The sequence below is a fragment of the Mesocricetus auratus genome, unplaced genomic scaffold (genome assembly GCF_017639785.1).
Source record: "Mesocricetus auratus isolate SY011 unplaced genomic scaffold, BCM_Maur_2.0 Super-Scaffold_100008, whole genome shotgun sequence".
Taxonomy (NCBI): Eukaryota; Metazoa; Chordata; class Mammalia; order Rodentia; family Cricetidae; genus Mesocricetus; species Mesocricetus auratus.
Genome location: NW_024429192.1, coordinates 36,488,893 through 36,512,036, shown reverse-complemented (window position 1 = coordinate 36,512,036; position 23,144 = coordinate 36,488,893). Strand labels below are relative to the sequence as shown.

General features: G+C 38.2%; 1 protein-coding gene across 25 annotated transcripts in view; it reads left to right on the top strand.

The window, feature by feature from the left end:
- LOC101831061 (ABI family member 3 binding protein) overlaps positions 1–23,144 on the top strand; it is a 210,688-nt gene that overhangs the window by 117,155 nt on the left and 70,389 nt on the right. For 6 of the 25 annotated variants that reach the window (XM_040750661.1, XM_040750662.1, XM_040750653.1 and 3 more), the window contains 15 exons: positions 356–430; positions 890–964; positions 7,366–7,428; positions 8,568–8,645; positions 9,161–9,235; positions 10,082–10,132; positions 13,212–13,253; positions 14,998–15,078; positions 15,463–15,510; positions 16,682–16,744; positions 16,862–16,930; positions 19,397–19,456; positions 20,208–20,297; positions 21,630–21,665; positions 22,448–22,528. In XM_040750661.1, coding sequence (XP_040606595.1) covers positions 356–430; positions 890–964; positions 7,366–7,428; positions 8,568–8,645; positions 9,161–9,235; positions 10,082–10,132; positions 13,212–13,253; positions 14,998–15,078; positions 15,463–15,510; positions 16,682–16,744; positions 16,862–16,930; positions 19,397–19,456; positions 20,208–20,297; positions 21,630–21,665; positions 22,448–22,528 — 987 coding nt within the window. The remainder of the gene's footprint in view (positions 1–355; positions 431–889; positions 965–7,365; positions 7,429–8,567; positions 8,646–9,160; positions 9,236–10,081; positions 10,133–13,211; positions 13,254–14,997; positions 15,079–15,462; positions 15,511–16,681; positions 16,745–16,861; positions 16,931–19,396; positions 19,457–20,207; positions 20,298–21,629; positions 21,666–22,447; positions 22,529–23,144) is intronic. The other 19 variants (XM_040750651.1, XM_040750674.1, XM_040750675.1 and 16 more) reach the window with 18 other exon arrangements.

The following is a 23,144-nucleotide window of genomic DNA, read 5'->3' as shown; positions in this document are numbered from 1 at the left end:
ATTTGTAAAACTCAAGAAACTTATAAATATAGATGGAAAAGCCTAATTTAGTGGCTTGATTATAAAATGCCAAAATGGGAATTATACACAGGGCATGGTGGCCCATGCTTTAATAACTGTACATAAAAACCACAGACAGGGAGTATTGTGAACTCCAAGACAACCCAGGCTACATGATGTCTCAAAAAAGCAATTACCTTTCATTGAAACAGAGCTAAAAAAAAGTGCCACTGAATATTTGCTTGACATGCAATGATTTTTATCTTGTATTTGTTTCAGCAACTTTGAAAAATTTAAAACCTTTTTGATCCTGTTACATGTACTTGTCCTAACTATTCTATGTGTTTTACTCCAGCTCCCAAAAGATTCCCAGAGTTTCCCAAGACAAAAACAACAGCCTTCCCTTTGGAGAAAACTGGGGATACCTTGGGTAAATAAAAGTACTTTGTATTTGGTGTAAAGAATATACATGGTGGGCTGAGTTTGTAACCCAGTGACAGAATACATGCCTGGCATGTATGAGGGCATGGAATTGATTACAAACATCACATAAAGTGGGTACTGACTGTGCACTTCTGTAGAACACATGCACAGAGCCCCTTCTCTGTGACGCTGGATGCACTAATGCACTTGGTTAACTTGGGAAAATACATAGTTGGTTGGTTGAAAAGGAAAATAAAATATTATTTAGATTTCCTACAGCTTCATTAAAATCCATTCCCATTAATTCTATATAACCTAGCTAGTTGTTTGCTGAATGGATGGGTGCAGATTGGCATCTGATTAAGTGATGACTCTTGAATTGGTCCATATGAACTTTTCTGTAGGGTTTCTAGCCACTTCCATCTCTGCCATAAAACATCCAGCAGCTTCTCTTTCTCTACTGTAGTTTCACGTGAAGAGCAGTGGGTGTCACCTGGAGCTAAAGCATCTGAAGATTCCAAATTTGTACAGCCTCAAACTGGTAACTGCATTCCGTTAAAAAAGTATTTAACATCTCTCTGCTTTTACTTCTGCAGGTTCTATTACTAGTCATCAGTGTTCTTGATGGCAACTAGTGATATGTTTTTCTTGTTTCTGCTAATGTGCAAGAATGCATCTTTCTAAGCATCAGTTTAAATATTTCATGGGACCATCCCAGTTTATGTTAAATTTAAAATTAAAAACATAGGCTATTTGTGATCTCAAGAGTTTATACATTCAGGAACTGACCTATTTGTATTCTTCAGTAGTTGAAATGTTCATACTTTCATTTACTTGAACCTTTCTTATTTTTAAATTTGGGGTATATTTGTGCATGTACTAAGCTGTGTCTTGTTTAGTTTTAATATATAGCACTATTTCCCAACTACCTTGTTTAATTATTATAGACTGTGAGGAACTGAGGATCTCTTAGAAGATGCCAGAAAAGGACCAGTTTTTGTCTTGTGTTAAATGAGCATCACAGGGGTCCAGGGAAGTGAAACTTTGCTTGTCTTGGTTGAATACATTCAGAAAGTGAGTCCATCCGTGAATGAGTGTTTTCACAGCTTTTAATTAGACAGCAAGATGTGCAGAATGGAGAGGAAGCTGTGATTGTAAGGAAGTACAAGCTGTCAGTTAGACTGTGGGTAGGGTGAAGTTGGTTGTGTTTTGCCTATGTTCTGTGTGAACACAGAATAATTTTTATTTTCTTGATCTATTTTCATGACAGAACAGCCTCATTTAATATCAATGTTCTTTGAGATTGTTGACATTCAGTAGGGGAAAGCCACATGCCAATACCTGGATGGCTGAGGCTGCTTTATTAGTCATTAATTATGATATATTGCTTCTTTTTGTAAGATTTATTTTGCTTTGGAATTTACTGGAAATTTTACCACCTTTACACACTGTGTTGAAACTGCAGAATGAGTGTTTTCATAAAGACTTCTATACCAGTTTTTGAGATATAAAAGACAATTGAGAATTCTAGCTTGCATGGTTATGGAAACTCAAGTTATTCCAATAGTTTTTGGCAATGAAGTAACAGGATATTTGAGGTTTGGAACACTGCAAGAAATATGAGATACATAGTCATTTAATAAACTCTTCCCCATTCTTAGTCTGTTTGCCCTAATCTTTCACTAGTGCTGTATGTTGTGATTTTATTATCTGGAATTGCATTTTATATAGCCTCCTGTAAAGTATGGTAACTAGGGTTGATTGAGCTTGATTTCCTTGGCAAATTTAATTTTCCATAAAGTATATAAAGGAAATCATAAAAATGTGCTCTATAATCGCATACCAGGATGTAAAATTACTTATAAATTCTGTGTATAAAGGACACTAGCCAGATCTTAGAAATACTTAAGTGCTTGTGACAGTTACTCAGGGTGAAATCTGTCTTTCTGGTGATGTAAGAGTTAGTCTTGTGTTCAATTGAATGTTGGCCAGTCCACTATTATCCCAGTGTTATCACAGTAGGGGTTCTAGCGAAGCTCCCAGTACCTTCTACCACCTGATTGACTGGGCATTTGTGTTCATGAGACCACATGCCATTGGAGCCTTTCTCCTTTAGTATTACATAATTTCTACATCAACTTCCTCTACAAAACTCAATGCCCCATGAGCCCAAAGTCATGTGCACATTTCTGAAGGCCTTTGGCACAGTTAGTCCCTTTAATAGGAAGGAGATTCATGAAGGACTTACATCTGGGGTGGGTAGACAAGCAAATAGTTACACTCATTAATATCTTAAACAATCAATCCAGTGGAACACTCCAATTAAAAAGTGAAGCAATGGCCATGCAGCATGCTTTAGAATTTGGGGAACAGGGTTTCAGAACAGAGAATCACATGTTCTTCTCTGTTCAGTGAGTGTGGTGACCTGAATTACTCTGTAAGTGTGCCTCAAGGACTTGCATAGACTCTATGCATAAAACTTCTGTGTTTTCCATGGGCAACAGAGCTGGAAATGTAGCATAAACCCCACAAACAGGCATGTGATGATATCTAACACCCTAAAATATATATGAACTTTGCATTTCTCACTTGACAGTGCCATCAGTGTTAAGCCTCCTTAATTTATTTTAACATTTCATAGAAAGACGATTATTTATAACCATGAAAGTTCAGAATCAAAGGGAGAAAGTGGTCACAAACCCAGAATGACTCAATGCATTTGAGTTCAGCATTAGAGAACCCTTCAGCCTTTCCTTGCCCAAGATGTTCAAACAACTGAAACCACCGCCTACCACAATATATTGAGACTTATTACAAAGACCTCATTGTCTTTTAGAGACTTGCCTTGATCGTGTCAGGATGTAGTGCAGTCAGTCTTGATTTCCTTGTACTCCACTTGGAACTTTAAGAGGTCAGCCCTCACCATTTTCAATGTTGAATTCTTTCAGTATTTTGTAGATTATAGCAACTTGTGTCACATAGTTGTGCAGGCTGAACTTTGTAGCTCATAGAGCTTAAGGAGGGGTATATGAGTTGGAATGTTTACACCATGGTTGATTAGCTTAGAGATCTTTGTTGAAAACAGATAAACCTTGTATTTGGACCTATCTGCCTGTTCTGTGAGGTATTGATTAAACCCAGTTCTGGCTCACTCAACCCCATTAAATCCTAGAGAGGATGAAAACTATGAACATGTAGTAGTGTTGATACTTCAAAGGCAAGAAAATAGAGTCAAGCATAGCAGATGATTTTTCATTTTCACTGTGGCCTCTTAGAGGTCTATGGGCTCTAACTTTCATTTTATTTCACAAATTCAAGATCAACCAGAGTGGTGTTTTCATTTCCCATTAACTGAAGGAAGTATTATCTGTATTCATATAGTACAGAGGCTCTGTAGCACTTTTCTAGCTGTGCGCTGTGTCCCTTCGGGGCTTCTGGGTGTCACTGTTAGAATTATGTTTCTATGGCCGTATAAACCAGTAACAAAACTGGATAGTAGATATTTAGGTACACATATTCTATATTATTAAATGACAAAAATGCATGTTTCTCCTCCTACTCCCACATCTAAATTAGAAAGTCATTAGTCTTTCTAAGATGTTAAAGTATCCATCTTCCGAATTAATCTGTTGAAGTGGGCATTTTTAGGTTAATTCTACTGTGGGTCTATCATGTACTAGGATCTAAAGTATATAAACCTTGCAGGACAAAATAACTGTGACAAAACCTTTCTTAATAAAATCTTTTGAAAGGGAAAATCTTTCATATGGCTACTGATAGGAAATCTCAGCTAATTTAAATTGTTTTATGTACAATCACATAACTCAACTAGGGCATTTTTAGGTTGGTATTTACATATAATTAGTTTTTCAAAGTAAAGACATATCAAATAAAACATAATTAACAAATGGTCTTACAAGTATATATATTTTTTCTGGAAAATCTGTAAGTAAAATTTGTGTAATCATAACTATTTCTTTTGTAGCTTTGAATTCTTCTACCCATTTTACCTGTCAAATTAGTTATTTCCTTTGACTTTGGTTTCACATAGGCTCTATGAATTATAGGTCAAAGCTATTGCCCAGTTTCAAAAAGTGTTAGTATTTTTATCCAACTAAGATGGTGATTAGCAGCAAGGCATGGTGGCATGCAGACTGTCTGAAAAACGGTAGCATTTACAGCCAACTCTCGGGGCTGTTTATCAATTTCATATCTAGAATAGTTTTTTAGAAGCAGGCTAAACAATTTAGTGAAATCTACTCAGGTTTACATACAATGTTTTGTAAAGAACATTTAGATGCCAATATTTTTATAAGGAAATCAAGAACTCATGGTGACTTTAAGAGTTTTTCAGAGAACCCCATGCTTCCCTCTTCTCTGACATCTGTCACTTGAGAGTCAAAAGATTGACTTCTGCAGCAAGTTGAGGTGGTCACTTACTGGAACTGTACAAACAGCATAAAACTTGTAGTCAGTGATTTTTTTAGTTTCTTTTTCTTTGCTACACAACTTTCAAAAAGTAAGAAAGTAGAAATATGGAAACCAACTATGCTGACAAATGTGTTATTTGAATCCCAAGTAAGTTCAAGAAAAATATTTGAAAGAGATTTGTAACAATTGGGAATTTAGAGACTTGGAGGATGGAGGATAAGCATTCTATTCCTTATGAATGCCTGTAGTAATAACTTAGGAATGGTATCAACCTGGCTTTGAACCTCAGAGTGTAAATATAAGAAGTAGGTTTAATTAATAAATACCACTTGGAACAAAAAGAAAGATTGAAGAAAAAATGATGACACGTCACTAGGAGATTTGAGAGTTAACATAAATGCAGCCTTGGTATTTTTCAGAGGCATGAATATAAAGTCAAGATGCTTATTCATAATTTCATGAGAAGAGAGGAATATGTAAAAGTCAATGACCTCTCCTATCTTAGAGGTGGGCAGAGCTGTTATTGCTAGATCCATGATGTGCCTTAAAGCAGGCCAAGGGTTGGATACTGGCAGCACTTTTCTTTGAAAGATGAGTCACTTCCTCCTGACCCTTTAAAATCACAGCTAGGCTAACTTTACATTAAAATTCTATGTCCTCATATAAGAAGCTTCTCATTACGTGTGCCTATTTATGCACAGGGTATCCTACTTTTTGAGGACTTTGTAGATTTACTTTCACAAGCAACACACATCTCCTGTCTCTTGTGGGAAAACATGGGCTGTTCTCTTTGAGACTGTGTGTCATTGTCTAACACTATATTACAGCTTCTAGTAGCATGGATTCTTTGTCATTAAATGCCCAAAATAAGCAGTGTCTGCCCCTAGTTTCTGCTTTCTCTGCCTCTTATTCCTACAGTAACAGTTCTTTGTGCACAAAGAGTAGATTCTTTATTACTATGCTTACTTTCAGGCTCATCTTTTATGCGAACATGAAATGTATCCCTACATTAAAAGCTATGTCTCAATTCATTCCACTGTTTGCCTTTTATACTAAATATAAAAATCTACCTTCAAATCTACATACCTACCTTGTAGAAGGAGTCATGGCTATATGGAAGAACATAGAAAATTGCCACTAAGTAAAACCAAGAGGGGTGGTGCCAAGAATGTTCTGGTCTTAGTCCTGCTAACCTTAGCCATGATATAAGGCTAAAACACTAAGTTCACAGTTCCTCCATGTGAGCACTGGCAATTATTTTTACTGCTGTAACCTCAACTTTATTATCTAGAAAACCCACAAAGTGCTGGCAATGCCTCTCTCACCTCTATCTCAGGGATGGTAACAAAGTTAAAGAAGTGAATTCATGAGACATGTGAACTCTTAAGTATGTTTGCTCCTTAGGTCCTATGCAAGGAACTTCTACTACACAGAAAGAGTAAGCAATGAACTCTACAATTAGCTTCAATGTGCCTTCTCTTTCCTCCTTTACAAGCTTCTACCCTAGTCTAAGAGATTTGCATTTATGCTTGTTGAAGCTCTTTGATTTAGAGCTGGCATCATTTCACTATAAATAAATAGCACAACTTTTTTTTTTTGGCTTTTCGAGACAGGGTTTCTCTGTGGCTTTGGAGGCTGTCCTGGAACTCGCTTGGTAGTCCAGGCTGGTCTCGAACTCACAGAGATCCACCTGCCTCTGCCTCCCGAGTGCTGGGATTAAAGGTGTGCGCCACCAACGCCTGGCTAAATGGCACAACTTTAACAGCACTCGGGAGACCAGGGCCATAGCATGATGTGTCTTCATTAGGGTTTCTATTGCTGCAACCAAACACCGTGATCCAAAAGCAAGTTGGGAAGAAAAGACTTTATTTGGCTTAGACTTCCAGATCATAGTCCATCATTGGAAGAAGTCAGAACAGGAACTCAAGCCAGGGAGGAACCTGGAGGCAGGAGCTGATACAGAGGCCATGGAGCGTGCTGCTTGCTGGTTTGCTTCTCAGCCTGCTTTCTTATAGGACCTAGGACCTCCAGCTCAGGGATGGCACCACTCACAGTGCCCTGGGCCCTCCTCTGTCAATCACTAATTGAGAAAATTCCTTTCAGATGGATCTCATGGAGGCACCTCCTCAACTGAGGCTCCTTCCTCTCTGATGCCTCTAACTTGTGCCAAGTTGACACACAAAACTAGCCAGTATAGTATGTAAAGTCCTGCAGCAATAGTTGTGGGAGGCTACTGTGTAAACAGCAGTGTATCCCCAGTCTCTCTGTTCTAGATGTAGATGCACCTCCCCCAGCAGTTATGACCAGTTGTTTATCAACTCAGTAGAAAGGAGGACAACAGCTCCAACTGCAGCTAAGACAGTAGTGGTGACTGTCAACTCAGTAGAGAGCTGCTCCAAACTCTAGTACCTGTGTAAAACTCTGCTTCAACCACCGCTGAACTGCATCAGGAAACCATACACAATACAGCAAAAATTAACCTATCTTTTCTTTTACCTTTTTATTTTTAAGCAACTCATGATGTTATCTCAAGCTCAACAACTTCAGATGAGACTGAAGTAGAGCCCCACACAGGTATACCCAACCTTTTAATGATGATGCCTTTGGATGCTTGAATGCTAGGCTTTCTTATACCTAGTGGTTGCCTATTAGTTTTTGCAAAATGAAGAAATCTGCTCTCTAGAGTTCCATAGTAGGTAGTAGTTATTTCCATCTGTGTCGGGGAGATAGTTCCTTTCCATACTTCCCACTTTGGAAATAATTTCTTTATTTTTATCAGTAAACAACCTCTGTCATAGAAAGGAAGTGTTCAGATAGACAAGGCCACCACTAGGGGAAAGTAATATGATGGCATCTTACTCTTTGATCCAGAACATTCTAAAATATATTTTGTATTCCTAGAGGGTATTCTGTAGGGCAGTGGTTCTCAAATGGGGATAATTTAGGATATTTCCTCTGTACAGGAGCATTTGGCATTCCATAGAAAAACAACTGGTCTTAACTGCTGGGGGAGGTGCATCTACATCTAGAACAGAGAGACTCAGGATACACTGCTGTGCACACAGTAGCCTCCTGCAACTAAGAATTCTTGGGTCCTAAGTGTTGTACTGCTGATATGAGAATCCCATGATAAGACAAGGACATCATTTGTTTGTCACAGCTCAGTTGTGTCTAAGTTTTACATTCACTTATCAACACATCTACAGTGGGTTTAGTTCTTTCCAGCACCTTCTGTTAGCAAACATGTTATGTATCAAGCATCTACTAAGCCAGAAACTGTAGAATTCAAACATAAAGTTCTCTCAAACATGCGTGTCTGGTATTGTGTGTGTGTGTGTGTGTGTGTGTGTGTGTGTGTGTCTTGTATCAGCGTTATTTGTATAAGCAAAGATAAATAGTTTAAACAGTAGAAAATAAAAGAGTAATAAAACTGAATCCTCATGGCAGGTTCCATTAGCAGTTAGGAAACAAGGGACTAGAAGAAAAGCAACTGAAGATAGGTTGACTGGGTGAAGCTGTTTTATGGGTTCTGATATTTCAGTGATGTGTGTTTTGCAGAGTGAAGTCAGATTCAATTCCTATTGAATCACTGGCTTAAAGTATTGGCTAGGAATCCCTCGAGTGTTCCTGATATTTTTCTTTTATGGAGCATTACTTTGTATTTTATTCCTACAAACTTCTGTTGCCTTTATAAATGTTGACGTTTACTCCAGCAGCAACAAGTGATCCTATTCTGGACTCTGTCCCACCTAAAACTTCTAGAACTCCTGAAAAGCCAAGGGCAACACTGGGTAATGTTTTTAACAGAAATATTTTGCTTTGTTTTCCATTAAAACTCCATAACTCATGTGGATGCCATTCTTTCAATGACCATTCCATCCCATTTCATCTAATCATTTACCTCTTTTCTATTTCTGAACATAGATTTATGATATATTTTATATAGGCATCTTTTATGTTCCATTTTATTTATCTGTTACTTTCTCATACTAGAAGAACTAAAAAAATTGGATATCCCATCTTAATGTGAAGATATTCAGAAATTGCATGGGCATCTCTGTCATCTGCATCATCTTACACCATGTACTATGGCTTGCATCATGGACCAAGTCTGCCAGTACTGAGCAATTATTCTAACTTTCTCCCTGCTTTACATCACAGTGTCAGCCACTAGCTGCAGGACAACGTGCATCTTTTTGCATCCTTGTAACATGTACATTATGTCATCTTGAAAGCATGTTGAAATTCCTAAAATACCTCATTTTAACGGAAACTTCTTGGTGGGGTTGGGTGTTTGTGTCTCCAGCTCCAAGTGAAGCATCGTTTGATCCTCAAAATGTGAAAATCTTCACCAGTCCTGAAGTGCAGCCTACAACAGCTGGTAACTGATGTCATTTGTGTAGTGTATACTTTGAAGAATAGGTAAAGTGACAGGAAAAAATCAGTCACATTGGCCTTTGAGCATGTTTTTATTAATAAACATTTCCCTTCCTTCTCTACCATGGGATTCTACCTCTACCATAGTGATCAATAGTTAGCCTTATGATAAACCTCAAAGATTGTGTACAATCTTGATATCTTGAAGACTAGTTTCTTTAATTGCCTTCAAGCTTTCAACTTTGTCACCTAGAAAAACATGGCAGAAACATAAGTGATAATTATTTTAAGTATATTCCTTTCTGGTAAGTACAATAATATTTAATCCATAGAAGTACAAAAAGAGTATCATGTACTACTTGAAATTCTGTATATGCTAAAGAAAGACACATGAAAGAGCTCATGTCTTACAAATTATTTAAATACTAAAGTTCATTAGTGTCTGGCACAGGTACAAATGAACTACAAAATAAAGATGTTCCAAATTTCTCATTCCATAACTCCAAAATATCTAATTGGCTTCTTCCCTGCTGTTAATGTTATCATTTGGGTTCTTAATTTTTATTAATCTAGAAGGTCTCCAGCAGGCTCAGTTTGGGTTAGGGTTAGTATTTCTTCTTAAGTATGAATTTAGGTTCCCCTCTGTAGAAATGTAATTCATTTGGGCCTGGCAAACATTTAAACTTATTGAGTATGTACTCAGTAGAAAACATGGCATGGGCATCTAGGAATACAAGGAAAGTATGCAGTCATTCTTGCATTCAGTAAGGTCGTGTATTTATGTTTACATGCACAGTGTGACTGATCTTTGAGAAGTATCACTTACCAACTATGTTAACTCCTCTTTCAGCTCTCCAGCAAACTACATCTGTCCCCACCACACCTAAACGACGCCAACCTGGTAAATAAACATCTCTAACTCTTCAGGTTACTTAAATCCAACTAGATCAGGCTCATCTCTGTATAGTAAAAGAAAATTATATTTTTCTGTAGTACAGTTTCTTTATAAAATTTGAAATAGCTAACAGTAATACAAAAGAGAAAGCAGGATCTCCAATAGAATGTTCTTGGATTTGGGGATAACCTGGGGAACAGGTCCTGCCCCAACAACTCACAATATGAGATAATAACTACTGTATTCTGGGTAAGCATCTATATTGACATGTCTGATGGACCAGTGCCTACCACACTTTCAGTTTTGCAATCTGGTATGCTGATGTAAAAGGTTATTTGGGTCATCAACTTTCTTATAACCCAGAAAATAATAACAATGAAAATGAAGCATAAGATCATAAAGATTCAGTCTATAGTTCTTGTGAAGACGCTCCAAGAAAGAGCAAGTTGAAGCCATGAGTCTTAAAATATTTGTCATATTCAGGTGGAGAAAATGGGGAAGGGAAAATAGCCATTGCAACCTGAGGGGGTTCATGTAATTTATCAACTTGGAGGTGATGGTTTTCATGGCCTCACAGTATGCTCAGGTGTTACATGTGGAGTGTAAATATTTTTTCTAAACTGTATTTCTGTGATGGTTTAGACATTCTTTCCTTCAAATTTTGCTTAGTGGCAGGATTTTGAAAGGTTACTCTGTTCCTTCTTGGATGATATTTTACTGTCACTGCATTGAAATAAATTTTTCCTTCCCATAACCAGAAAGAACTACAAGTCCAAGGACAAATACTGTGAAATGTCTTAAAGTCCTGAGCCTACTCAATACCATATGTGTTACGTCATATTGGGGGGAAGCCAGCATTCTGGCTCATGTGTAAATTGTCAGTAGCTGTCTGTTCTGATTGCTCATTTGGAAAATGCTGAGCATCTCACAGACTGCTGAGTTCTATAGCCGTGTTGGTGTGAGTAGCTGGATCTGAGCTTGATAGTAGTAGATATGAACTCAGGTTAAGATGCCGTCTAGGGCCAGCACTTGGTGAATGCAGCGCTGTTTGTTGCTTGATCACATACCCGATTCTCATTGTGGAAATGTATAAATTGACCCCTCACTTGGCTGAGGTTGCCAAGTGAGAAACACAGTGTACAAAACTCTAGTGTCCTAGAAGTTTAAATATGTCTATTGGTTTCACAAAAAATTGGAAACTCAAAAACTGCCTTATAAATATTGGTTGATGTTTATACATATGTCACATTTTTAGAAATAAATAGAAGATAAATTGAAGATATTAAATTAGAGGGTATGTTGTTACTCTTCAAAATGTTTGAATAGACACTTCTTAATTGGACATTTTGTTTGTTTGCCAGAGCTTTATTTGGAAGCTGGTGTGGTTTATTTCCTGTGATTTCTATACCTTCTCATAAGCCTGGGGTCCTCACCCTTTCCCACACTGACAGTGAGCATCACCATCCGAGGTAGTTAACATCCAAACCTCCCAATAGAGGGACACTGAGTGGCCCAAGACACAGTGTATGGACTGCACCTCCGTAGAGCATTTCTGTAGCTACTGAGATTGTGCATTGTTTGAGCTCTGCGGAAGGTCTCCGCTTCCGGCTGAAGCTCACAAGCGCATGTAAACCACCAGAAGCTCTGCAGTGTGAAGACTGCCCTAGCTTTTCCAGCTCTCCTCCATCGCCTGGTTTTCCAGTTCACCGTCCATGCGAGATGCTCACGGTGGATTAGTCAGTGGAGCTTCACATGTGTTCTTTGCTCATTTCGTTTGTATGCCCTGCCCAGTCCCTTTCTGGAAAGCCAGAGCCACCTTCTCCCTTGTGTCTCTTCCACACCACGAGAACTGTTTCCCTCCTGTGTTATCCACAATGTGGTATCTATCGCACAGTCTGGGTTTCTATATTTTCCTTCTTTGTGAGTTATGAAAGCAAGTCATTTAGTGCCCAGAAAGTTGTTCTATAAAAACTTCTATTGTTGTTTCCCTCCTGCTCCCCCAGTCATGCTTTGCTTTTTCCAAACCTGCTATTCTTCTTATTCATAATTATCAAAGTTAACTCGAGACAAAGTACTATCTGAGCTGTATAAACAAGAGAAGGATTTACATTGTAATGAAAGCCAACGAATGCCAAATCAATCCATTTCTTTCTATAAGAAGTAAAAGTTCTCATTTTTTCCTATGCTTGAAATACACAGTTAATTTTCTCCTTGAAAGAAAATTCCTTTTATTGGGTAGAATAGCACAGAAACTACTGAAATGATCCTGTTTTTTTCCTATCAAACATAATAGATGTAACCAAACAGCCAGCATAAAATATAAGTGTGTTCTCTTCTTGTTTGACCATTGAAGGGTTTGTTTACCCATCATCAGGTGTTATTTAATTCATTTAAGCAGTAAGACTATACTTGCATACTTATTGATATGCTAACAAAATTGGATTTTGTTTAGTATCAATGTGTACTCATAACCACGGGGCACACTATATGAACCCTTGAGGCCTTTTGTTTTGTTTTTGTTTGTTTGTTTTTTGAGACAGGGTTTTCTCTGTATTGTTTTGGAGACTGTCTTGGAACTTGCTCTGTAGACCAGGCTGGCCTCGAACTCACAGAGATCTGCCTGCCTCTGCCTCCCGAGTGCTGGGATTAAATGCCCAGTCCCTTGAGGCCTTTTTTACACTTAAGTTTCTTATCTTTTGAGAAAGAATATGAGATCTAGCCAAGCTGGGTACCATTCAAAACTAACAGAGCCCAAGCATGGGAGAAGGCATGTTACCTTCCTCTCACTTGTGGTTGCTTTGTGAGAAACAAAATGGCAGGTGGCGAGAAATTCAGAGCACCTTCGAGATGTCCTAGGGACAGACATCAGATATTTGCAGCGAGAGCCAGAGCAGAGATGAAGGACGCAAATGAGAATCCTGAACTCTTTTGCTGTGGCTTATGCAATGGATGTGAGATGAGAAAGCCTCAGCATCCTAAACTGGAGGAGCCCAAACCTTCATCAAGCAGTGACCGTGTCTTGTGGTAAAGGGTGTTTGCTTTCTGCCATTCAGCACTCCTTTGACACTGCTTGCTTTCTTTGCAGCCCCGGAACCTGACACTCTGCCGTCAGCACGGTCAACAAAGGGTAAAGCTGCTTCCTTGACTCACAGTGAAGACATGGCCTGTCTTACTTTCTGTGTTCAACTTTGTCCTAGATATGCTTCACTTTTAGAATACTTAATTGCCCTTCAGACTATTATTTGCAGTTGCTCTTTGCAAGAAGATCTACCCTGTGCCTCGGCTTGGCAGAATAGAGTCTCTGGGACACCCATGAAAGCCATACTGCCTTGGATGTGACACAGTCTTTGCTGTCCTGTCTTATATTCAAGGAGTTTTTCCGTAGCTGCTTCTAACTTGTTATTTCCAGTGGAGACTTCTGGCTTCCTGAGGCGTAATTGTGCTTCCCTCTGGGAGGTGGCTTTTTTTTTCCCCCTCACTTTTCAAAACTCTAACATTTGCAGACTTTCTTGAAAAGCGTGATGATTATTCCAGATCTGAAAACTCTGATGTGTCACCAGATAATCCATTAGGAGGTGGAAAGAAAGGAAAAAGAACAACAAAGCCAACCCTTATAGCTTTTTTTCTTCAAAAGAGAAAAAATTAAAACCAAACTGAACAAACAAAGAGCCCTGTTCTGGTGCGATCCCAGCCAGTTACCCACAGTTTCCTTCACAAGAGCTCCTGCTTAGGGCACTGCATTTGCAGCTTGCAAAGACCCATGCCTCTGCCCCTTTTTTTTTCCATTTCTTTCTCCAAACTTAGCTGGCTACAGTTTTATTCATTTTCTCTAAAACTACAGGAATTGATTTCAGTAAAAAGGTTACTTCTCATGTGGATAAAATTTCACTTATAATTTGTTCGAGCTAGAAGTTAAAAATTGAGAGTGTCCCACATTTAAGTTAATTCTATGTTTGTCCTTTGACTTGATTCTGTCTTGATAATTTTGCATGTGGTTTTGGGACCTAGAGTCCTGGGCAAGTGTCAGTAATAACATTAGTTGGACACGCCCAGTTACTGAGTGGGTGGCTCCTTTCTTTTCTTAGTGGCTGGTGTCATTATTGGGAAACTTACATTCATAGAATGATATATCAGTATCCACTTGTCTGTATTCTTGGTTATCCTTTAAAAAATTCAAAACCTATACCTCTAGCCTATAAATATATCTCATTTTGAAAATGTTTCCCTTGGTATAATCCCTAAACTCATTTTCCCGATTGTTTACATGTGGACTTTTTAAATACCAAGCAGAAAAATCTCCTGCTTTGGAATATTAAGCCAAATTTTAATTTTTTTACTCTTAGTGTGTCTGAAAAGCAGCCTTCCTCATGTTCTCCCTGGTAGTATGATTTTGAAACTTTTGTATGCCCATCTCCTCTAAACTATACACTAATTTTGAGATTTTCCAGTGTCTATCTCAGAGTGAAGGGTCAAGGAAGATCTCTTGGGAAATTTACAAATCTTTAACCAAAAACTGTGAGGAGAAAGGGAAGGAGGGAGGGAGGGAAGGAGAGAAGAGAAAAAGAGAAGAAGGATAGAAAAAGAGAGGAGAGAGACAGAGACAGGTAGGCAGAGAGAGAGACAGACAGAGAGAGAGAGAGAGAGAGAGAGAGAGAGAGAGAGAGAGAGAGAGAGAGAGAGAGAGAACAAAACATCAAAAGCCCTCTAAGTTCTACATTACATGTAACTGGGTGATAATAAAAAGTGACAAAACAGAGTGTGTCCACATTGAATCAAAAGGTTTAAATATGTGACATGTAACTTTACTCTCAGTCTGTATCCGTTTGTAGTAGTACTCTTTCTTTGCTAACTAGAAATTTTCCTTTCTTTAGCTCCACCAAAGACCAAACGACCAGGTCGCCGTCCCCGTCCTAAAACCACACGTAGTCCAGAAGTACCTGAGTCCAAACGGGGTAAATGTGATGCTTAGGGTTCCAGTGGCCAGGGATGCCGTGCTGTGGCTTGTAGCTTGTTAGCTGCCGCCCTCCAAACAGCTGGGCTCTAGGGAGCAGCATGGTTGGTTTGGGTAGTTGAGTGTCTGTGTACTCACTCTCAACATTCATGTCACACGTGATGCCTCCGTCTCTTCATTTGTGATTAGTAAGTGCACAGTGAGAAAAGCTGGCCCACTTAGTGGGGTAGTAAAGCGGGAATTCAGGACAGCTGAAGTCTGGGAAAGCAAGGGGGAAGGGAGATGAACAGGAAAGGCAAAAGGGAAATCACATTCAGAAAGAAGCAGTTTGTGTGCAGCTTCGGCCTTGGGTATAATTGGTGTTCTTGGTGTTTTGCTTCCTTAGCTCTGGAACCTGCCACCATACCACCGGAGCTCTTGGTGCCCACAATTGGTAATTCTGCATCCTGCTTTGCTTTCTTGTCTTTTTTTTTCTTTTCATGATCGCCAATCCAGACATGACTGATGTTTTGTTACTCCATCACACTGTCAACCATGCTGTCCTTCATTTCCTGTATGGGTGGGAAAAGCCTAAAGACTGGAGAATTCTTCCAGTCCAATCTGCTGCAAAAATGTGGGGAGGGTCTGTGGTCTAGAGCACTGTTCTCTGCTGACCCTGTGTCCTTTAATCAAATGTCCTGGTGTTCAGAGCCATCTGTTCTCCCTCACAAATGTCTGTAGTCACCCTGGACTGAACAAATGGCATACATTCTTCCAGTTTTGTGGCTAAGATTTCATTGCTTTATTCATCCAGCCTGAAACACTCTGAATAGCTACACATTCCTATGGGAGAATGACTTTAGTATGTTTGGATAGCATAGACAGATTATGGTCTGAGGTCCAGTATAAAACTGGTAGTTGTCTTTGCAACTTGAGAATATTAAAGTTCCAAGATGGTTTTTATTATTTTTAGTGGTAATGTCGTGCCTATAATTGTTTCATTGTAACTTCTGAGAACTCAGTTTGTCTCTGATCATTTTAAGAAATTCCCCACAAGAGTAACCTTGTGTTGTTATTCCTTGTGTTAATAGCAGAAGTTTTGGGTAATTTTCCAGGTTTCTTCTTAAGTAACTCTCTCTCTCTTACTGCTTTGTGCTAGAAAGAAAGTTGCCAACAAAGCAGAAAAACTGTTACACTTAGTCCTTCTCAAATAGCACCTTTGCTCAAAAGAAACACTTTAAGCATTTCCTTGAAACTGTTCTTCTAGGGGACTGGAGAGATGTTAGGAGCACTGGTTGCTCTTCTAGAGGTCCTGAGTTCAATTCCCAGCAACAACATGGTGGCTCACAACCATCTAGAATGAGATCTGGTGCCCTCTTCTGGTGTTCAGACATACATGCCAGCAGAACACTGTATGCATAATAAATAAATAAGTCTTTAAAAAATTGTTCTTCCATGGAAAGCTAATGGAGCAAGTGAATGGCTAAAATGGGCATTTCCATCATTCCTGGAACTATTTTTATATTTGTGTTGAGTCTTCACAGAGTGTTTCTCAGCTTATACATCCTTAATTCTGACCATCACAACCATAAGCATTATGAGAATTTTAATATTTTTTCTTTTAGTTCCCAAACCATCCCAGAGACCCAAAGCAACACTCAGGCCAGAGGTACCCCAAATCCAGCCTGGTAATCAACACTTTCAATGCCTTAGCATGTATTTGGGAGAAGAATATATGAGTAACATTGATTTCCCCACCAACAGCTTAGCTTTGACACTAACTATGATACCTTTTTCTTCTTCAGATTTAGAACCTCCAAAACAAATGCTTCCTAAGCCCAAAGTCACACCTGACATGCCACCAACTAAATCTGGTAATCACAATTCCTATTGTCTAGCTTAACATACTTTATCATTGGAAATGACACTGAAAGGGTTTATATATTAGACTAATCACAGAACCAAGTATCATAATTTTGTTCTTTATCTTCTGAAAGTTCTCACACTAGTTGTAAGAAATGGGAAAATTTTATACCTGGTAATCAGTCATATAAATCCCACACTTTAAAAAGCATTTTATGCCTTTCTGAGTTTATAATGAATAGAAGTTAGATTTTTCTGTACCTAGGACAATTTAAAGTGACTTTGCTAGCTATTTATAGGTAGTACACACAGGAGGGGACATGTGTTCCTCCTTCATGGGCACAATCAATAGGGATTAGCTTCCTCTGAACTAACCTGTTGGCATTTTAAATAGTAAATGTTAACTGGGCAGTTTTCTACCATATTAAAAAAAGCTTAAATAACAATTCTGAATATTCTGTTTACAACTGAAAATTTCTTCTTATTCCAATTAGTATAAAACTAAGAGATCTTTTCATTATAGATTAGTCCATCATGTAATCAATCTACATCAACCTAGAAGAAACTGTGGTCAATGCCACTGAATTAAATATTATGAATACTTAAGGTTGTTTTTCTCTTCATCTGTGTCTTATGTGTAATGATCCAGCCTCTGAGCCTGCTGCATTCAAAACTGAAGCCCCTTCCCTAGCCATAGGTAACAAATGCTTACTTACCTGACATTACCTGGAGATTTCTCCTCTCATCTCTCTCATCACCTGTGCTTCCAGCTTGATCATCATTCAACCTTTCCCTATTTGTTTCTAAAATGCACTTGCTATTTTTGGTGGAGGCCATCCTAACACCATACCAGGCAGTCCTGCATCTGCTCAGCTAATAGTACCTGAATGTTAACACTTCCTTTGACCTTCAAAGTCAGATTGCTTGCAGCACCTGATACTTCCAGAAGCCAAAGGATTCTGTTCATCAGTCTTGCAAAGCAGGAACTTCTTGAAGCCTGTGTGTGTGTGTGTGTGTGTGTGTGTGTGTGTGTGTGTGTACACAAAGAGAGCTGACTGGAGCTTGTGATGATGAGTCATCATTTCTGATAGTGGCTCTTCTCCCTGATTCCATACTATTCAAAAATACAAGTGGACCTTTCTGTTGAGAATTCATCTTGTGAAAAGAAGTTCTAACAATGTCTTCCTCATCTTCTCCCAGCTTCCTTCTGTGTGTCATTAGCTTGGGCATTACTCTCTGATGCATTTTAATCCAGCTTCATGCTTTGGTTCACTGAACCATCTGGGAAAGTTAGTCTCTATACCAAGGCTTAGAGGACAATAGATAATGAGAAATTTGAATCTTACATGCAATCTCCTAGATTTAAAGAAAAAAATTTAAGGAGATACTAACTTAATGTGAGTTGTAATTTTTCATTTCTGATCTATGAATAATTATTTCATTTATAGAAACCATATGTACTGAGATTAAAAGCTGTATAATTTCCTTTTTATTCTGAATTATCTTTATTTTTTCATTGGGGGGGTTGTTTCTAGGAATTGAAACTAGGATCCTATTAATGCTACACAAGTGATCCATTTACCTAATCCTCCATATCTAGTCATACACTGGATAATTACATGCAAGTTATCCATTTGAGATAAGTAAGCACAGAAACATAATAGACACCACTTATGCTCTGAAGAGAAGGCAGGCATTTGCATCTACCTGTACAATTGTCACAGATCTTCAGAAAACAATACAGTTGGCAATACTTTTACAATTCTCTCAACTACCACTCCTCCACCAAAATAATGATGGTTAATGTCTTTGAAATACAACAGAAGCCTCTGTAGCCATTTTCAGAATAGTTTAGTATAACAAATCATATACCTATAGAGCCAGAGTGTCATTATAGGTAGACCCAAATAGGAAAATACTTTTCAGTCACTTCATAGCCATTCTAGGTGAAAAGTGTGTGTCTGTAAGATAGGTGGGCATAGAATCTAACTACTGCCAGTAATAGTATTTCTGACTTCATAAATGCTTTTAAACATAAGTCTTACATTCCTTGCCCACCTCTGTGTCAGAACTAACATCTTATAACTTAATAGGTAGAAATATTTTGAAATTTATTAACTTATTAGGCCACTAGCTTCCACTAATTCAAAAATTAAGAAAGTCATCAGATAGCATCTTGGGCCCACAGAATAGCTTTCCCCATCTTGCCGTGCCCACCTCTGATACACCCATCAATGTGTTTTATATTTGCCTTCATTTATGACTTTCTTTGTTCTTTAAAACTATAAAACTTCAGGTAACAGTTTCCACATTGGAATGTGGAATTTTGGGCAACCTAAGTCTGTGTTTCTGGGCCATGGCCCCTCAAACTGTCTCTTAGTTCTTTAAGAAAAAAAAACCTGGCTTACAATGTTTTACCTTTAATATAAACCACTTTGTACATTTCTTAATTTCTGTTGTGTATTGCTTTTGATCAGTTGCTACCACAGACATTGACCTTGTAATTATGAGAACCAAGGCTCCAGTGACAACATTAGGTAATGACCTTTTAGTCCTTATGCACATTCTCTGCTTATTGTCAGATCCCTTTCTACCTGGGTCAAGGGGATTTTTCTTTCACATAAGCTTCTTATCATTAACTGTATTTCTCATTTAAAATAATCAAGATTACTTAAAGAATGTTATAAACCACTATTCAGCTCCTTATATCCCTACCCCTGTTATCTTTGCAAATGCTTCCCAGAGCCTATGACTATTCAGTACTCGGTAATAGTCTACATAAAAATAAATTTCTGATCTACATCAGAGTGCCTAACCATTAAGCTATCATTCTTAAGTTACTCTTTTTTTGAAGATATGAAAGACTTTGGTTGCATGCAAGTGATTTTAGAAAGTGTAACATAGGTATATCAATACTAATTTTAATGGCTTATATCCCTAAACTGGATCTAAGGACAATTATCCAGAAGTAGGTTAGCCAAGGTCTCCCTGTTGTGAAATCAACATGCCATGTTTCCAGCTCCCTTTTGGTCTGGAGCCTCTTTGATGCTAGCAACTAACAATAAAACTTTCAGAACAACAAAACAATATCATGTAGTCTGTCTCAACTGTCAGCAGACCAAAAATGTTTTATGTATATATTACCAAGAAAGAATTCCAAATCAAAGAGAAACTTGATTCTCCAAACTCAAGAGTCTGAGAAGGTTTAATAAACCTTACATATTCGTGTGTTCTCCTTTCTTTAATTCTGAAGTCACACAACCACAATAACCACTTTGCTTTCTCCAGCCCCCAAAACACCACGACCAAGACCTCGCCGCCCACGTCCTCCTAAAGATAAAACCACCCCAAGCCCAAAGATACCTCAGACTACACAAGGTAAACGTGGTTCTTGGCTCCTGTGACTCTTCATTGGATGTAACAGAAGTGATATTTCCACTGTCATTAAGGATTGAAGGCTTAAGTCATAGGAAGCAGCTGATACCAGCATGGTGCTCTGGCAAAACCCTATGACTTCTTTACACCACTTTTATGCAGAATTCTTTGATACCTGTTAATTTTATATGTTTTATTTTTTCACTGACATTCAATTACACTTTTCTGTTTGTTTATAAATAGGAAAATACATAGTATATTTGATTCAAAAGTCATATATTTTATTAAATACCACATTATACCTGTGGGCTATGCATTAGAGGTAGCAGGTGACTTAGTTGAACAAAGAACTCTTATTCAGACATCATAAATAGATTTAAAAAAAAGAATAGGAGCAGCATCGGGTGGTTACTGTTTCACCAACTGTTAGACACATGATTCATTCTTAAGTAAAAATTATATGTTTAATGTGGACCTGAGATTTTTAACCTTCATAGATTTGCCAGAAAGAATGGGCCTGACTCCTAAAATAGAGAGAGAAAGGAGCCATGTGAGGGAGTAACAATAGAAAGATAAGAACTAGAAGCATAGCCTGCCTTAGAAGGGCAATATTTGTTTAGTTGAACCATGGTGTTATTTTTGGAAAGTCCACAAAGAAGATCACAGAAGCCCAACTTCAGTGACTGCTTTGAGCCCATTGGCGTGTGGTGCTACTCTTCATGGCCAAGTCTTTTCTGTATGGTGAAAAAATGGAGTAACAAGTTCTGTTGAGTAATGACCCTCCAGGTCTAGCTCTTTTCTTGCCTTTGATCCAGCATAGGTCTTCATCTTTTCCCAAAGCAGACTTAAGAAAACCAAGTGTTGTCTATCTTGATTATTCTTTACTGTGTCTGATTAAATATATCAGCAACTGTATTTATCATGACTCCAGGACTTGTTTTCCAATATACAGTCTTACAAATTATGCTTTCATATTAATTAATATATAGTTAAATACAATATTGTTATATGTATAACATTTTTCTAAGCAGAGTTCCCTATCACATTTATGTGCTAATGTAAAAGCAATCAATATCTGTAGCTAACTGTAGAAAAACAAGTAAAATCACCATTATTTCTAAAGAAATACTAAGAGTAGGGCTGTGTTGTAAAAACATCTGTGGTCCCTTATGCAGAAACTGTACGGTTGTTTTTTTGTTTTGTTTTTGCTGTTATTGCTTTTTGACTATAGAACCAATGCTACACTGGTAAAGCCCATATTTGGGAGAATTTGATGGATTTTCCGATGCATTTCGCATTTCCTTGTTTTAAGTTGCTTTTGATCGTTTCTCACAGCAGACTTGGGACCTATCACTCCTGAGCCATCTTTAGGTAATGATCCTTTATGTCCTTCTGTGAGAGGTTTTGTCTGTCTGTCTGTTGGGCATCTCCATGTGTTGAGCATCGCTGTGGTTGCTGAGGAGATTATGGTGACATTCCCTGTTTCATCCAGTCACAGGACTGATCTCAAAGTATTGCAAATTTTCTTACCATTTAACAGAAAGTACCTTGTCTTAATTCAGGCTAGCTATCTGAGCCATGCCCTGCCTTGAACCTGTGTCCTGTCAGGCCTGAGTCTTTAATCAGTCATGACACCTGAACCTCCTAAGGGAGGCCTCTAATGGGACAGCAGTGATGACACAGTGGCAGTTGTCTGGGAAGGTTGCTTTCCATTTTCAAGTTCTGTGTTACTGTTTTTGACTCTGTTGATATTTCAGTGACTTTTACAATACTCCGGTAAATCACCAAGTATGGAACTTCCCCAGGCACAACCATATTAATTTAAAAGCATCACTGTGGAGTTATTTCAAAATACACAACATTAGAGTTGACTGTGAATTTATAACTAATTTTGGGTTAGAGTTGTGTTCAAGGAAATAGTGATGGCTCCTAACTAACATTTCTTAAATGTAATTATGTCTAATATTTTTATCTCTGGAGGATTCTCAATTATTAAATCTGTTAATATACTAGAGGAAAATTTTCAAACCCTAGTGACAGGATTTCTTAGCTCAAACTGTTAAAGTTTATTTTTTTAAAGTTTGACAGGATACATCATCCTAGGCATAGCTTTGGATTCAACACTATGCTAATTCTAAGTTCTCTCCCATCAGCTTCAACAACAAAAAAAGCCCGCCGCCCACGTCCCAAACCTAAAACCACACCCCATCCAGAAGTACCTCAGACTGTATTGGGTAAATATGTGGTTTGTGATTTAGTCTCTATGAGAAGGTATCCTACATATCTCTTCAGGGTAAAAGCTCCTTGTTTGCAAGGAGAACATCATGTGCCTAAATACCTTACGCTTCTTTCTTAAGAATATTGTCTCTCCATAGCCGTTATGTATATTTTTCTTACTTTCTGATTATGTTTGCATCTTAAAGATGAGACTACTTGGTATAGTATTGAGCGACAGCAATCTGATCAAAGCTACTACATTCACTAAGCTTGCATTCACTCTCCTAAGACATTTCAGACCTTGGCTCTGAAGTAGGGGGTATAGTTTCATTTACCACTTCATTGACAATGCAGCAGCAAAGAAGACCTGCCTCACATGAACAGATACTAATGTAAGACGTCATGTCCATGCAAGGGTGAAATAATTTGAGCAACCCAAATGCTACATATGAGCTCTGTGAAAATTTAGATTTAAAAAATCCAAGGCAATCAGTATGGAATTAGCACAGGATTTGAAGTTTGGAAGGATGAAGGGACAAAGACATACACGTGGAGAACAAGTTCAACTTGACTTCCAGATAGAGGATAACATATTGATGCTCTCCTGCCAGTTCTCTCGCAGAATCAATTGCA